This window comes from Sinocyclocheilus grahami, unplaced genomic scaffold (assembly GCF_001515645.1).
Source record: "Sinocyclocheilus grahami isolate Dianchi unplaced genomic scaffold, SAMN03320097.WGS_v1.1 scaffold1045.1, whole genome shotgun sequence".
NCBI lineage: Eukaryota > Metazoa > Chordata > Actinopteri > Cypriniformes > Cyprinidae > Sinocyclocheilus > Sinocyclocheilus grahami.
The window spans coordinates 237,627-252,332 of NW_015506224.1; the positions used below are offsets into that span (position 1 = coordinate 237,627).

General features: G+C 40.4%; 1 protein-coding gene across 1 annotated transcript in view; it reads right to left on the reverse strand.

Moving 5' to 3' along the window:
* LOC107566081 (Down syndrome cell adhesion molecule-like protein 1 homolog) overlaps positions 1 to 14,706 on the reverse strand; it is a 160,354-nt gene that overhangs the window by 38,366 nt on the left and 107,282 nt on the right. The window contains exons 4-8 of the mRNA XM_016251458.1: positions 12,886 to 13,032; positions 12,206 to 12,484; positions 7,698 to 7,973; positions 6,613 to 6,683; positions 2,055 to 2,586 (exon numbers count right to left, since the gene is read on the reverse strand). Of these exons, the coding sequence (XP_016106944.1) occupies positions 2,055 to 2,586; positions 6,613 to 6,683; positions 7,698 to 7,973; positions 12,206 to 12,484; positions 12,886 to 13,032 (1,305 nt within the window). The remainder of the gene's footprint in view (positions 1 to 2,054; positions 2,587 to 6,612; positions 6,684 to 7,697; positions 7,974 to 12,205; positions 12,485 to 12,885; positions 13,033 to 14,706) is intronic.

The following is a 14,706-nucleotide window of genomic DNA, read 5'->3' on the forward strand; positions in this document are numbered from 1 at the left end:
ACCCGCCTATACAGCTTAAATATACTCTTGATTGAAGGCAACACACACTCCATTTACCAAAACACACCCACTACTACTAGTACAATTAAGTACTGTACAGTGGGCATCTTTTTTTTACTTTATTAAAGAAGCATGTTTTCAAGAAATGCCAAACCTCAAATGGAGGGTTGTTTTGTTTTTGGAAATCCTCCATAAAATTAAGATACCCTGCTGACTAGGCTCAAGTCCAAAAATCCTCTCAGGGTGGCCTCTTCACACCAAATCCAATGTTACTAAATGACATTAAAAAAATAAAGTATTTGCAGTTTTCACACTAAAACAATTTGCTTCAAGCCTATTGTTGAATTTTCTCATTTAACTTAATTATAATAACTTGTGCATTTAGCAGACACTTTTATCCAAAGCGACTTACAGTGCATTCATGCAATACATTTTTTTTACCAGTATGTGTGTTCCCTGGGAATCGAACCCACAACCTTTTGTGGTGCTAACGCAATGCTCTACCACTGAGATTACAGTTAAGTTAAGTTAGTTAATATTATAGTTAAAGGGGTCATATGATGCGATTTCAATTTTTCTTTTCTCTTTGGAGTTGTTATACAAGCTCTTGGTGCATAAAGAAGATCTGTTAAGTTGCAAAGACTAAAGTCTCAAATCCAAAGAGATATTCTTTATAAAAGTTATGAGTCAACCACGCCTACCTAAAACGCCTCATTTACACACGCCACCACATGTCTATGTGACGATGTGGGAAGATTTGCATAACGCAGCCCAAATGTTCACGCAAAGAAAGAAGGCATAACTTTTATTCTCGCTGTAGTATACCAGTATGTGTTCCCTGGGAATCGAACCCACAACCTTTTGTGGTGCTAACGCAATGCTCTACCACTGAGATAACAGTTAAGTTAAGTTAGTTAATATTATAGTTAAAGGGATCATATGATGCGATTTCAATTTTTCTTTTCTCTTTGGAGTTGTTATACAAGCTCTTGGTGCATAAAGAAGATCTGTTAAGTTGCAAAGACTAAAGTCTCAAATCCAAAGAGATATTCTTTATAAAAGTTATGAGTCAACCACGCCTACCTAAAACGCCTCATTTACACACGCCACCACATGTCTATGTGACGATGTGGGAAGATTTGCATAACGCAGCCCAAATGTTCACGCAAAGAAAGAAGGCATAACTTTTATTCTCGCTGTAGTATTGTTGTTGCCGCGGCCGCCATGTCGTGAAGACGCTGTGTGTTTCATTGTGAAAGCGAAACTGCTTTGTTTGGCCTTCCAAAAGAGAACGATATCCTCCGATATCCAATACATCAACTTCGCGCTGTGGATTGTCGGATCGGCTTTCAACATGAACGAAGCGGAGTCCAGCCCTGGGGTCGTCACATGTGGTTGCCGGCCAAATCTGCAAGCCGCGCCGTTCTCAAGCCCGCCGGCCTCCGCTCACTCAAGCCCGCCGTGTGTGACGCTGTGCGTTTCTTTGTGAAAGCAAAACTACTTTGTTTGGCCTTCCAAAAGAGGACATGACTAGGAATCAGTGGTTAAGTTGTATTTACAACACTGTTCCAGAACAGTTCAACCCAAATATTCAGATGTGTGCAGCGCATTTTATGGGGGACTGTTTCCTGGCAGAGTAGACTACAATGCCGGCTGTTCTGACTCACAGACTGTAAGTAAGTTTTCATATTTAAAGAATTTGCCACTGATGATTCAAACGCGAGTTTTGAGCAGTGTAGAGTAGCACTTATTGTTTGTCATTTCTCCAATCACAAATGCAGATTTGGTTTTATGTTTATGCGGCGCGATGCAAAGCAACACATAAAAAGACAGTGTAAGTCATTATAATCCGTAATTATGTCGCCACTGGATGCAACAAAAAATACTTTTTTGCCCCACTGTATATGTGTGTGATTTTTTTTTCTCGCTTAAAAGCCTGTGAATAAACAGCCCCAAATCAAATGTAGAGGGCCCTTCTCTTTTTGTTTTGTTTTGCTTGTGGCTTTTTTAAGGGGCAATTAGCATCCCCAAAATCATTAGCAGTAATCACTAACCTTTGACTGTGACGTAGACAGTCTGGCTAATGGAGAGCTGGGGTTGGATGAGCACACTGCACAGATACGCCCCCTCATCCGCACCCTTCTGCACATCGCTCAACTTCAGAGTGCCATTCTCATACACCACCTGACGATGGTTGTCTGGCAACGGCGTTGTCCCGTCTTTGAACCACTTGATAGAGTAATAGGGGTAGCCAATCACACGACAGTTAATGAAAGTGTTGCGTCCGGCCACAGCTGTGATATTCCGCATGGCCCGGATACTGGGAGGACCTGCAAGAGAGAGAAAAGAAAGAGAAAGAAAGAGAGAGCGAGAGAGAGAGAGGGGGGAAAACGGAGGAAGACAAAAAAAGAGGGAGAATGTGCCAGGTAGAAAAGGGTAAATGAGAAGATTGAAAGGAGTGAATGAGAGGGAGATGGGAGACCAGGTTTTGCATGGGTATTTGGGGTAAAGAAGGGAGAAATGTGGGCGGAAGAAAGGAAAAGAGCAAATGGTGGATGTGAAGGAGGGGGTTAGAATGCTCTTGGTCTACACAGCAGAGAATGTGGTGTAATAGGTGTGTGCATCTACTGTTTCAATGTATCTTGTACCGTATCCTTCATCATAGCTTGGCACATAGGCACATATCGTAGAGACGAACCATGCCTTTATATAATTTCAGCAAAGGTGTGTTTCTGTACCGTTAGCTTAATACGCCAAGTTAATGCATTTCATAGTAAAGCAATGTGTGGTGTAATCTTAACTATAAAATACTAACCTAATGTGTTTGTGTAGGCAGAGTAAAAATACAACATCACATTTCATAGCAACGTCCCAAAACACACATTTAAAGGATTGAGGACTGCGAGAGCAGAGGCCTTAGAATTACTTTAGCAAAACTGTGCCATGGTAAATCAAAGAGTTGTGGTTGAATAGCTAAATGCTAACAGCTACTGAATAGCTTTTAACAATAAAGGCTATAATGTTGTGCTGCTTGTGTAAAGTGTAAGGTGGCGTTCACACTGACAGCGAATTTAACATTAGAGCTTGTCAACTCGCTGTACTGCCCTACTGAAACAACAACAACAAAAAAATATTAATATATTTATCATAAATAAATAAATAAATATAGCTTGTCAGGTCAGGCTGGTCTGTTTTGGTGGCTTTGGGGTACTTTTTAGCATTTAAGTCCAGTTTAAACAGGTAAACACCATGTTAGCTAGGCTAGGAGATTAGCTAAGTCAGCTTCAACCAACTAAAGCCGGCAAAACATCTTATGTAGAAAATCTAGTTCATGCATTTATGACCTCTAGACTGGACTATTGTAAGGCACTACCAAGTGGTTATCCTGCATCTTCAATAAACCCAAATGCAGTTAATCCAAAATGCAGCTGCTAGAGATCTTACCAGGTCAAGAAAATATGATCATACCACCCAAATTTTACAATCTCCACACTGGTTACCTATTAAGTTCTGTATCGATTACAAATAATTATTATTTACTTATAAGGCCCCAAATTGTTAAGCTATAGTGTACTTCTAAAACCAGTCATCTATCATTTTACAATCCATCACATTATTTAAAGTCGCAAAACTCTGAACTTTTGGTAGTACCTGTGATAGCAAAGTCCACAAAAGGAGAGCGTTTTTGCATTTGACTCCTACACTCTGGAATAAACTTTCTGATAATGTTTGGGGCTCAGACACACTCTCTCCGTTTAAATCTAGATCAAAGACACATCTCTTTTGACAAGCATTCACATAATGCATCTCATAACTTTGTACTACAGTATCTGATCAAATGCACATTATTATTCTTTTCTTGAAAAGTCACGAACAGCAGCTATGCTAATTATTCTCTATTTGCCTTTCTTTCTACCTCGGGATGCCCATCCCAAGGTAACTAGACTGCACAGGCTCCAGTCGGGATCTGGCCTCTTGCGAGGACCTCAGATAACGCTAAGTCTGAATAAATAAACAAAACTCCCAAATTTTCCTTACATTGTAATTATTTTGATCACAACATGTAGTCAGTGTGTTCAATTAATCGTGTTCATTGTGTTCTGCATGAATACATGTCATTAACTAACTGTATTATCCTAGAAATGTTCATTTCTGCCATATTGACATTGCTTTGACAGTCACCTCTCAAAACAATGTAATGTAGAGATATGCATCTCATGTAAAGCAGCTCTGAAATGATATGCACTATATGAAATGTACTATACAAATAAACTTGATTTGAATTAAATTTAACCTTAGGCTTGTTTTGATTGCTAGTACGCATTCCTGCTCAATCGTGAAGCAGATAATGTAAGCTCCACTGTCTGGTAGTCGCTGTGCATTTGCATAAAGTTTGCTTAGATTTGTCACAAATTTTGGTCTCTAGTAACCTCACCAACTATGGCTGCAACTTACTCTGTTGCTGCAAATCGCTGTCAGTGCGAATGCCCTTTAATGTGATTAGCATATGCTAACAGCTTCTGGTTCTTTCTAGCATAACCAGTCATTGCCAAATTTGAAAAGGTTAGCAATGACCGATTCGTGTTTGTTTTGTTTTGTTTTCTTTGTTTTGGCAAAAATAGAAGGCTGACTTCTTCAGGACTCTGCTCTCAGATCACACACGAGGATGGAGGGGTGTACGAACAAATGGATGGTGGGACACTGTGAAGATTTGAATGGCCAATGCCAGAAGATGCAAAACAAAAAGAAACAGAAAGAGTCAGAACTGAGACAAGGTGGCTTACGAGTAAAAAAAAACAGAGGAACCAGAAGAATGAGAAGATGTACTGTAGAAGGACATTTTATTTGCCTCAAAATGGAGGGTGGATCGGTTTATAAATCGTCGATGGGGCATATGTAGATTTTTTGCACACAAATATTCTCATCCTCTCTAACAGCCCACTCCTCATCCTCGTATCTCTCTCTTTTCTTCTGTTGCTCTCTCTCCCTTTCTCTCAGCTCAGCGTGCGTTGTGCTTTGAAGTCACCGCTCTGACAAGTCAACCCTGATGTATTATTCAAGAAGACTGTCGCACAGTATCCCTCTTCTCTCTTCTTCACAGTTATTCTCTGGCTGTCTTTATATTTCTCTATTTTTCTTTTGTTCTCAAACATAATATATGAATGTATGAACTTAGATAAGGATCCAGACAGGAACTGAGCACAGCTATTGTGCTGTTCACAGGAAGAACGGGGCCTGATTGCTCACGGGTGTCTGTGTTTGTTAAATATTGTGTTGCGAAACGATCATCTCAAGAATAAAAGCGTGTGTGTGATATGGATAGGGTGTGTGTGAAAGTCAATGCTGACGGTTTTCATGAGCGTAATGCGGTCAGAGTGTATTAGTCAGGCAGTAGAGTTTTAAGACTATGAGTGTGTCCATGAGCGTTGGTATCATTCAGCGTGTGTGCGCAAAACTGTGGCTCCCTGGCACAGGGTCTCATTCTCACTGCAATGATTGTTCTGGCATGTCTCCTTAAAGCAGACAGATATGTCATAACTGAACATTTCAGAGAGCGAGAGAGAGGAAGAGAGGGTGTATTCAACAGGCCTGTTAACACGACTCAATATCACTCTTAGTCTGAGGCTCAGACAACACGCCCATGGACCGCCCACAGTCCGTTCACTGACCGTTTGATGCATAATATGCCCAAAACTGTCTCGATCTTGTAAACTTAATCTGTTTGACTGACTGAATGCAACTTTTAGAGCTATGGCACAATGGGATTTATCTGTCTGACCGGAAGTCTTTGTATACAAGGTATCGGGTTGATAGAAAAAGTGATTCTGTGGATAAAATTATTACTGGAATTGTCAATGTTTGTCAGGTAAGTGGCATCAGATATATAAAAGATATTCAAGGTCAGACTGTTACTCCCTTTCAAATGTACCAAACAGTATCAGTTTTTTGAGGCACTTAGTACCAAGTTATCTAGGTAACCATGAGCAGAACTTTGAATTCCACTTTGTGAAATAATCATTACTCATTGCTAATCTAAAGATTGAAAAATCTATAGATTAGATAGTCTATATACATTTGCCACTGTTTTTCTTGGACTTTCCATGATAGTATTTAACATTGGCATGAAATTCACCCTATCTACTTTGTAAATGTATGTGTCCCCAAAAATTACATAACTTGATAATAACTCGTCACAACTTGATTTTTCGGGGAAACGACAGACTTATCTCTGGTGATGAATACCAGACTTCTCAACATAATTTAGTCCGCTTAAACACCATCCAACCACAACTGACTACAAATTTTCATTCATTTTTGAGCAAAACGGCCACATATCAAAATCCTAACAGTGACCGATGGATAAAATCAAGTCCCTGGTGTACATACTTTTTCAATAATTCATACAGAATTAGAGAGGAAAAAAGAAGAAATCACAATATATCATAATACAGATGAAAACATTTAATTGCTACTTTAAATCCTCTTTTTCCCACTGGCCTTTTATTATGGTGTCTTCTAATCTTCTATATTCTAATAATAATAATAAACACTTCTAAACTACACATAAAAATTAGCTGTGGTCAGTCATATTTTGTGTTAGTGCACTCTGACTTGCTTCCCCATTTGTGTCCTCTTGTCTTTTCTCTGCTCCACTTCTCTCCTTTCCTCTTCTTTGAGTTTTTCTTTGAGTTTTTAAAGGTGCAATAGGTGATTGTCTTCAAAAACATTTTTTTGTTATGCTGGTTGAAAGTCTCTTCACATCCCGATAGCAATCATTAAGTTAAGTGGTCTAAATGTATTTATCTGTATTTATATATTCTGTGGAAGACGTAGAACCAAGAAATGTTCGTCCAATCAAAACGCTCGGCCCGAGCATCTTAATTGGCTTTCCTACCTGCCTGTCAATGTATGTATTAGCATACCTCTGCGCCCCCTGTTCGCGCAGACAGGATACGTCATCAGCGCATTCACGTATGCTGTGCAGACAGAGCAAGGATGGTAGACAAACATCAACAACCCGATCTTCCTTCCTGGTATTGTAGTACTTTTACTAACTGTAGTATAAAGTTTTCGCTCTGGTGAATGATACATGAAGTAGTCCAGCGATTCCCAATTCCCCCTGCATGTTTTTCAAGTCTCGCTTAGTTAACACACCTGATTCAGATAACCAGCTCTTTAGAAGAGAGCTACATGCATGAACTGTGTTCCAGGAAGGGCGCGAGGACTGGAATTGGGAACCGCTGATGTAGCCTATTGTAGAAATGTTGTCTCTGGTATTCTGGACTGTCAGCGTATATGCGTTCCGCTTGAACAAAGCGAACATCCCACCTTCTCTGCAATCGCCGTCCAAAGCCACGCCCCCTGCCCACCCTCTCTGCAATCGCCGTCCAAAGCCATGCCCCCTGCGTGGCTTTGGACAGCAATTGCAGAGAGGGTGGGACATTCGCTTTCAGTGCTATCAGGCTAAAGTTAGCATTTTCCAAGATCTCCTACTGAACCTGGGTGAACTAACATTTTAATGATTACCTGTTACTGAAAACATCTTGTAGTGATTGTGTAGGACACAGTGTAACTTGCTTAAAAGTCATAGTAATCTAAATTTGGAACTTTGATGTCCAAAAATAAATGTACACTGCAGAGTTAGAATCAGAACCACAACCTTCAGCGCTATTCCATTATCCACTCTTTCCACTCACCCTCAAGCAGTATGATGGAGAAGTCCTGTGCTGTCTGACCCTTGCGGGTGGCGAAGCACTGGTATGCCCCTGAGTGTCTTTTTTGGGCTGCCGTGATGAAGAGAGTCTCGTTGTGGGCTCCCTGGATGGAGAAGTGCTGGTCAGGCACGATGGGTTCTGTGTTGCGAAACCAGGAGACGGCGAAGTGAGGCGAGCCCTGAACGGCACAGGACAGAATCACTGTGCTGCTGATGCCTGTTTTCAGGTTCTTGGGGGATAATGTGACTCTTAGAGGCTCTGTGGAGAAAAAGAAAGTCAGAGTGAAAAATATTATTTGAGTCTGAGGGTAAAGTTTTGTCTAAAAATGTAAATTATGCTGTCTAGATAGATAGATAGATAGAGAACAGACAGACATACACATAGATAGAGAAAATGTCAGTGAGCAATAAGGCAGCTGGTGTTATGTGCTGGAGGCCTCTGTGTGTGATGGTGTGTGTGTCTGGGCATGTATGCGTGCGTGTGCCCTCCTCCCCTCCTGTTCTGTCAGAATCTGTGTGAGCACACCGGTGTGATGTGCCCACTGGCTAAACGTCCAAATGTCCACCCCACCTCCCCTTCCTCTATTCCCCTCTTCCTTTCATATTAAGACTCCAGCCAATACCATCCCACTGGTCTAAGATCCATCCCCAAGCCTGCTTGAAAACACACACACATTTCTGGTGGAACAGAGGTCAGACTGGAGAGGCCAGAACAGTCTTCATGTGCTCTCATATTACGTTCTCTGTAATTCAACAAGAAGGTGGCAGAGGCCGACCAGTGTGCCAACATCTCTTAAATCCAAATGTGCTTCTCGTTTACTCACTCCCTGGTACACTACATTTGACATCTCTCTCTCTCCCTATGACACAGTTGCACAGGACATCTGGGGCAATCGATTGGTCCAACGGCCTGGTGATGGACCAACATAACCTGGACCCTCTCATCTGGATGAAAAGGTATGGACATTTCAGGACTTTGTAAGAGATAGACCAACAGTTTGCTCCATAAACCCTTATAAGTGACCCAGATTCACTGGTCTCAAGTTTTTAATTCTTGGGTCAACCCTTCTACAGAACTATGAAAGGTGGGTACTCCCATAGGACAAGCCAAAACTATGTGGCAAATGTCCTCATCCCTGTTCAGGAAGAAAAACCATCCAGCAGGGCTTAGTTTCAACTCCAATATGCCTGAGCCAGTTAATAAATTTCCTTGGGTTTAGTTGAAAATTGCATGTAGGTTAATTGGAAGCAAGGTTAGAACTAAATCTAAAAGAAGGTTGATCTCTTGGAACAAGGATAAGGACACCTGCCATAAGTTTTTGGTTTCTGCTTTGGGGAATAGACTAGGTGACTCTGAAGTTGGACATGTTCCTGGACCTTTTGTTAGTTCTGTAAGAACATAAAGTCAAACAAACATAATTATAATCCTACTTTTACTGTAGGTTGAAAATAAAGATGTTGAAGCTCCAACCAGCTCTTTCCCATAACTAACTTAAGTACTATTTAATAGGAATGTTGTTCCTGCACAATGATGTTGATCCAGGAATATGTCCTACTTAATGAAGCGAAATGGGTGATAAGATTCTGCCAAGTAGGACATGTTCCTAAATATTTAGTTGGTCCTGAAAGAAGATTCCAAGTAGCGAACAAAATCCTTTCTCTGTTATCAGACTCATAAGAGTGATGTTTAAGGTCCTCTCACAGCCCTGTATGCCTAACCTTAAAATCCAAGTTCAAAGGAATGTGGGACATACAAGGATGTTGATCAAAGGACATATCTTGCTTGAATCTATGGCAAGGTGAAGGTAACTTGGAACTTTTGAAAAGCTTGTCTTTTTCCCTCACCAGCAGTTTATTGGTGACATCTTTCATCATTTACTCCTGTCCTATCACCAGTCCCTCTTCTTGTACCTCCCCTCTTTCCCTTTTGCCCTTTATTTCTTTTCTCCTCACCGATGACATTAAGGTGTCCTGTGACCTCTTTGGAGCCGAAGCTGTTGGTGACTTCACAGATGTAGTTTCCAGAGTCTTCCAGACGGAGGTCGCTAATTGTGAGGCCAGTTAGTCGCCGTGTCCAGCGGGAGTCAGCAGGAAGTGGCCTCCCATCTTTCAACCAGCGGATGGTGGGGTTGGGGTAACCGGAGGCGATGCAGGGCAACTCTATGCTTCGCCCCACTTGTACTTCTCCTGACTGGAAACTGTCCATCACAGAAGGCGGGGTTTCAGTGGGGTCTAAGGACAGAGATATAGTTCTTTAAAAAAGACCAATCAATTCTTGCCAATTAATGTATAGTCATTTACATACATAAGCCTTAAAGCTACAGTAGCAAAACTGCCGATTAATGGTCTGATAAATGGAAGAAAATGCTCATGTTAAACAAAATTACAGCTATGTGTTCTTTAAGAACCATTGACTAACATCATAAGTAGACTTTAGGGAAGACATATACAGTTAAAATGTAGGGGACACTCTCTTTAAAAATTGAATGACATAAATTAGGATCTCAATGCTATTTCTCAAAGAAACGTATCAAAGACAGTAACAAATCCAATTATGAGAATATGCTTAGTGCATTAGGATTGACAAATGATGTGCAACTGCCCAGCAAACTGACATAAACCCACATACTCACCCAGCACAGAGAGACGAGCCCCATTGCTCTGCCTGGTTTCTCCGCTGTACTTGTGCTTGGTGATGCAGCGGTAGGTAGAGAGGGCATCCTCTTTCTGAACGTCAGATATGTAGAGGGCCCCATATGATGTCAGGAAAAACCTGTTACCTGAAGAGAGAGGAGAACAGATGACATGTACATTGATTTTATTGGCCTACAAAAAGTAGATTTTCCATAAGTCCATTTAGTACCAACTTCATATGCAACTCTTCAACCACAGATCAGTTATCCTATTCAAAATCCGTCATCAGACTTTTACAAAATTCCAAACAGTTATAACTGGTAAAAAAAAAAAAAACTGGAGTTACAAATCATCCAGAAATATGTTTATGAAGTCACCACATTCAAAAAACTAATATGAATTTTTGAAGGACACAGCAAGTAATCCATTACAAAGTAAGAAAGAGAGAGTGTTTTAATATTTGATGTGTATGTTATTGTAACAGTATATTACTGTCACGGTCACTTTACATCAGCGATGCCTGACTCTGATTTATCTGTACATTCACGAAGGCAGCAACCAGAAGTGTGTGAATGCTTCTCTTTCACTTTCAGTATTTTTTTATTCAATTCAGTACATTTTAGCTGTGAGTGTTTCTGACACAAAAGACTTTGAAAATTCACAAATAAGATGTTTGATGTACTGATTGTGTATGTGTGTGTGTGTGTGTGTGTGTTTGTTTTAGAATTTATATACACACTATTTGAATTCAAAATATGAGATAAGGGTCTAAATTGTTTCTCCTTGGGGGCAAAATGCCTTCTCAGGTTTGTATAGATCATCAGGAACATATAAGAAGAGGTTGATACTTAATTTAGAAAACTGAGAAGTCTCCTTGCTATAAAAGAGCAACCTAAAAGCAATAAAAATGTTCCTTTGGGATGACTTAGGTGTGTGTAGTGTGTAAAAGCAGAGTTTGTGTGTGTTCTGCTAAACTGCACATCCTGGACACAATAACAACAGAAAAGTATGTCAGTGTGTGAGAACAGCCAGTCAGTCCCTGTGTGTGTGTGTGTGTGTGTCCTAGTTTCTCCAGGCAGGCAGGACATGTGGATTGGGCCAACCGCACCGTTATGAGAAAACTAACTGAACTGGAAATATAAAAACTCACAAAACACACTCTGTCTGACACAAACACAGATATAAACACTACATGTGACTCATTAAAAATGTGAAGATGTCTTTATATATTTATGCTGAGGTATCATTAGTTGACTGCCATGTGTCTTGTTTATCCCTCTATATTAGGACACACTTGTGCATTCAAAACTCACTCAACAAGACACAACGTTCCTATAGAAAGCAGGATTACCCTGAAAGTGAAGTGTAGAAAGTGTGTGTGTGTGTGTGTGTGTGTGTGTGTGTGTGTGTGTGTGTGTGTGTGTGTGTGGGGGGGGTGGCGATGGGTGTGTTTTATCTCCTTAATGAAGCGAAATGGGTGATAAGATTCTGCCAAGTAGGACATGTTCCTAAATATTTAGTTGGTCCTGAAAGAAGATTCCAAGTAGCGAACAAAATCCTTTCTCTGTTATCAGACTCATAAGAGTGATGTTTAAGGTCCTCTCACAGCCCTGTATGCCTAACCTTAAAATCCAAGTTCAAAGGAATGTGGGACATACAAGGATGTTGATCAAAGGAAATATCTTGCTTGAATCTATGGCAAGGTGAAGGTAACTTGGAACTTTTGAAAAGCTTGTCTTTTTCCCTCACCAGCAGTTTATTGGTGACATCTTTCATCATTTACTCCTGTCCTATCACCAGTCCCTCTTCTTGTACCTCCCCTCTTTCCCTTTTGCCCTTTATTTCTTTTCTCCTCACCGATGACATTAAGGTGTCCTGTGACCTCTTTGGAGCCGAAGCTGTTGGTGACTTCACAGATGTAGTTTCCAGAGTCTTCCAGACGGAGGTCGCTGATTGTGAGGCCGGTCAGTCGCCGTGTCCAGCGGGAGTCAGCAGGAAGTGGCCTCCCATCTTTCAACCAGCGGATGGTGGGGTTGGGGTAACCGGAGGCGATGCAGGGCAACTCTATGCTTCGCCCCACTTGTACTTCTCCTGACTGGAAACTGTCCATCACAGAAGGCGGGGTTTCAGTGGGGTCTAAGGACAGAGATATAGTTCTTTAAAAAAGACCAATCAATTCTTGCCAATTAATGTATAGTCATTTACATACATAAGCCTTAAAGCTACAGTAGCAAAACTGCCGATTAATGGTCTGATAAATGGAAGAAAATGCTCATGTTAAACAAAATTACAGCTATGTGTTCTTTAAGAACCATTGACTAACATCATAAGTAGACTTTAGGGAAGACATATACAGTTAAAATGTAGGGGACACTCTCTTTAAAAATTGAATGACATAAATTAGGATCTCAATGCTATTTCTCAAAGAAACGTATCAAAGACAGTAACAAATCCAATTATGAGAATATGCTTAGTGCATTAGGATTGACAAATGATGTGCAACTGCCCAGCAAACTGACATAAACCCACATACTCACCCAGCACAGAGAGACGAGCCCCATTGCTCTGCCTGGTTTCTCCGCTGTACTTGTGCTTGGTGATGCAGCGGTAGGTAGAGAGGGCATCCTCTTTCTGAACGTCAGATATGTAGAGGGCCCCATATGATGTCAGGAAAAACCTGTTACCTGAAGAGAGAGGAGAACAGATGACATGTACATTGATTTTATCTACAAAAAGTAGATTTTCCATAAGTCCATTTAGTACCAACTTCATATGCAACTCTTCAACCACAGATCAGTTATCCTATTCAAAATCCGTCATCAGACTTTTACAAAATTCCAAACAGTTATAACTGGTAAAAAAAAAAAACTGGAGTTACAAATCATCCAGAAATATGTTTATGAAGTCACCACATTCAAAAACTAATATGAATTTTTGAAGGACACAGCAAGTAATCCATTACAAAGTAAGAAAGAGAGAGTGTTTTAATATTTGATGTGTATGTTATTGTAACAGTATATTACTGTCACGGTCACTTTACATCAGCGATGCCTGACTCTGATTTATCTGTACATTCACGAAGGCAGCAACCAGAAGTGTGTGAATGCTTCTCTTTCACTTTCAGTATTTTTTTATTCAATTCAGTACATTTTAGCTGTGAGTGTTTCTGACACAAAAGACTTTGAAAATTCACAAATAAGATGTTTGATGTACTGATTGTGTATGTGTGTGTGTGTGTGTGTGTGTTTGTTTTAGAATTTATATACACACTATTTGAATTCAAAATATGAGATAAGGTTCTAAATTGTTTCTCCTTGGGGGCAAAATGCCTTCTCAGGTTTGTATAGATCATCAGGAACATATAACAAGAGGTTGATACTTAATTTAGAAAACTGAGAAGTCTCCTTGCTATAAAAGAGCAACCTAAAAGCAATAAAAATGTTCCTTTGGGATGACTTAGGTGTGTGTAGTGTGTAAAAGCAGAGTTTGTGTGTGTTCTGCTAAACTGCACATCCTGGACACAATAACAACAGAAAAGTATGTCAGTGTGTGAGAACAGCCAGTCAGTCCCTGTGTGTGTGTGTGTGTGTGTCCTAGTTTCTCCAGGCAGGCAGGACATGTGGATTGTTGTTTTAGAATTTATATACACACTATTTGAATTCAAAATATGAGATAAGGGTCTAAATTGTTTCTCCTTGGGGGCAAAATGCCTTCTCAGGTTTGTATAGATCATCAGGAACATATAAGAAGAGGTTGATACTTAATTTAGAAAACTGAGAAGTCTCCTTGCTATAAAAGAGCAACCTAAAAGCAATAAAAATGTTCCTTTGGGATGACTTAGGTGTGTGTAGTGTGTAAAAGCAGAGTTTGTGTGTGTTCTGCTAAACTGCACATCCTGGACACAATAACAACAGAAAAGTATGTCAGTGTGTGAGAACAGCCAGTCAGTCCCTGTGTGTGTGTGTGTGTGTGTCCTAGTTTCTCCAGGCAGGCAGGACATGTGGATTGGGCCAACCGCACCGTTATGAGAAAACTAACTGAACTGGAAATATAAAAACTCACAAAACACACTCTGTCTGACACAAACACAGATATAAACACTACATGTGACTCATTAAAAATGTGAAGATGTCTTTATATATTTATGCTGAGGTATCATTAGTTGACTGCCATGTGTCTTGTTTATCCCTCTATATTAGGACACACTTGTGCATTCAAAACTCACTCAACAAGACACAACGTTCCTATAGAAAGCAGGATTACCCTGAAAGTGAAGTGTAGAAAGTGTGTGTGTGTGTGTGTGTGTGTGTGTGTGTGTGTGTGTGTGTGTGTGTGTGTGTGTGGGGGAGGGCGAGCGG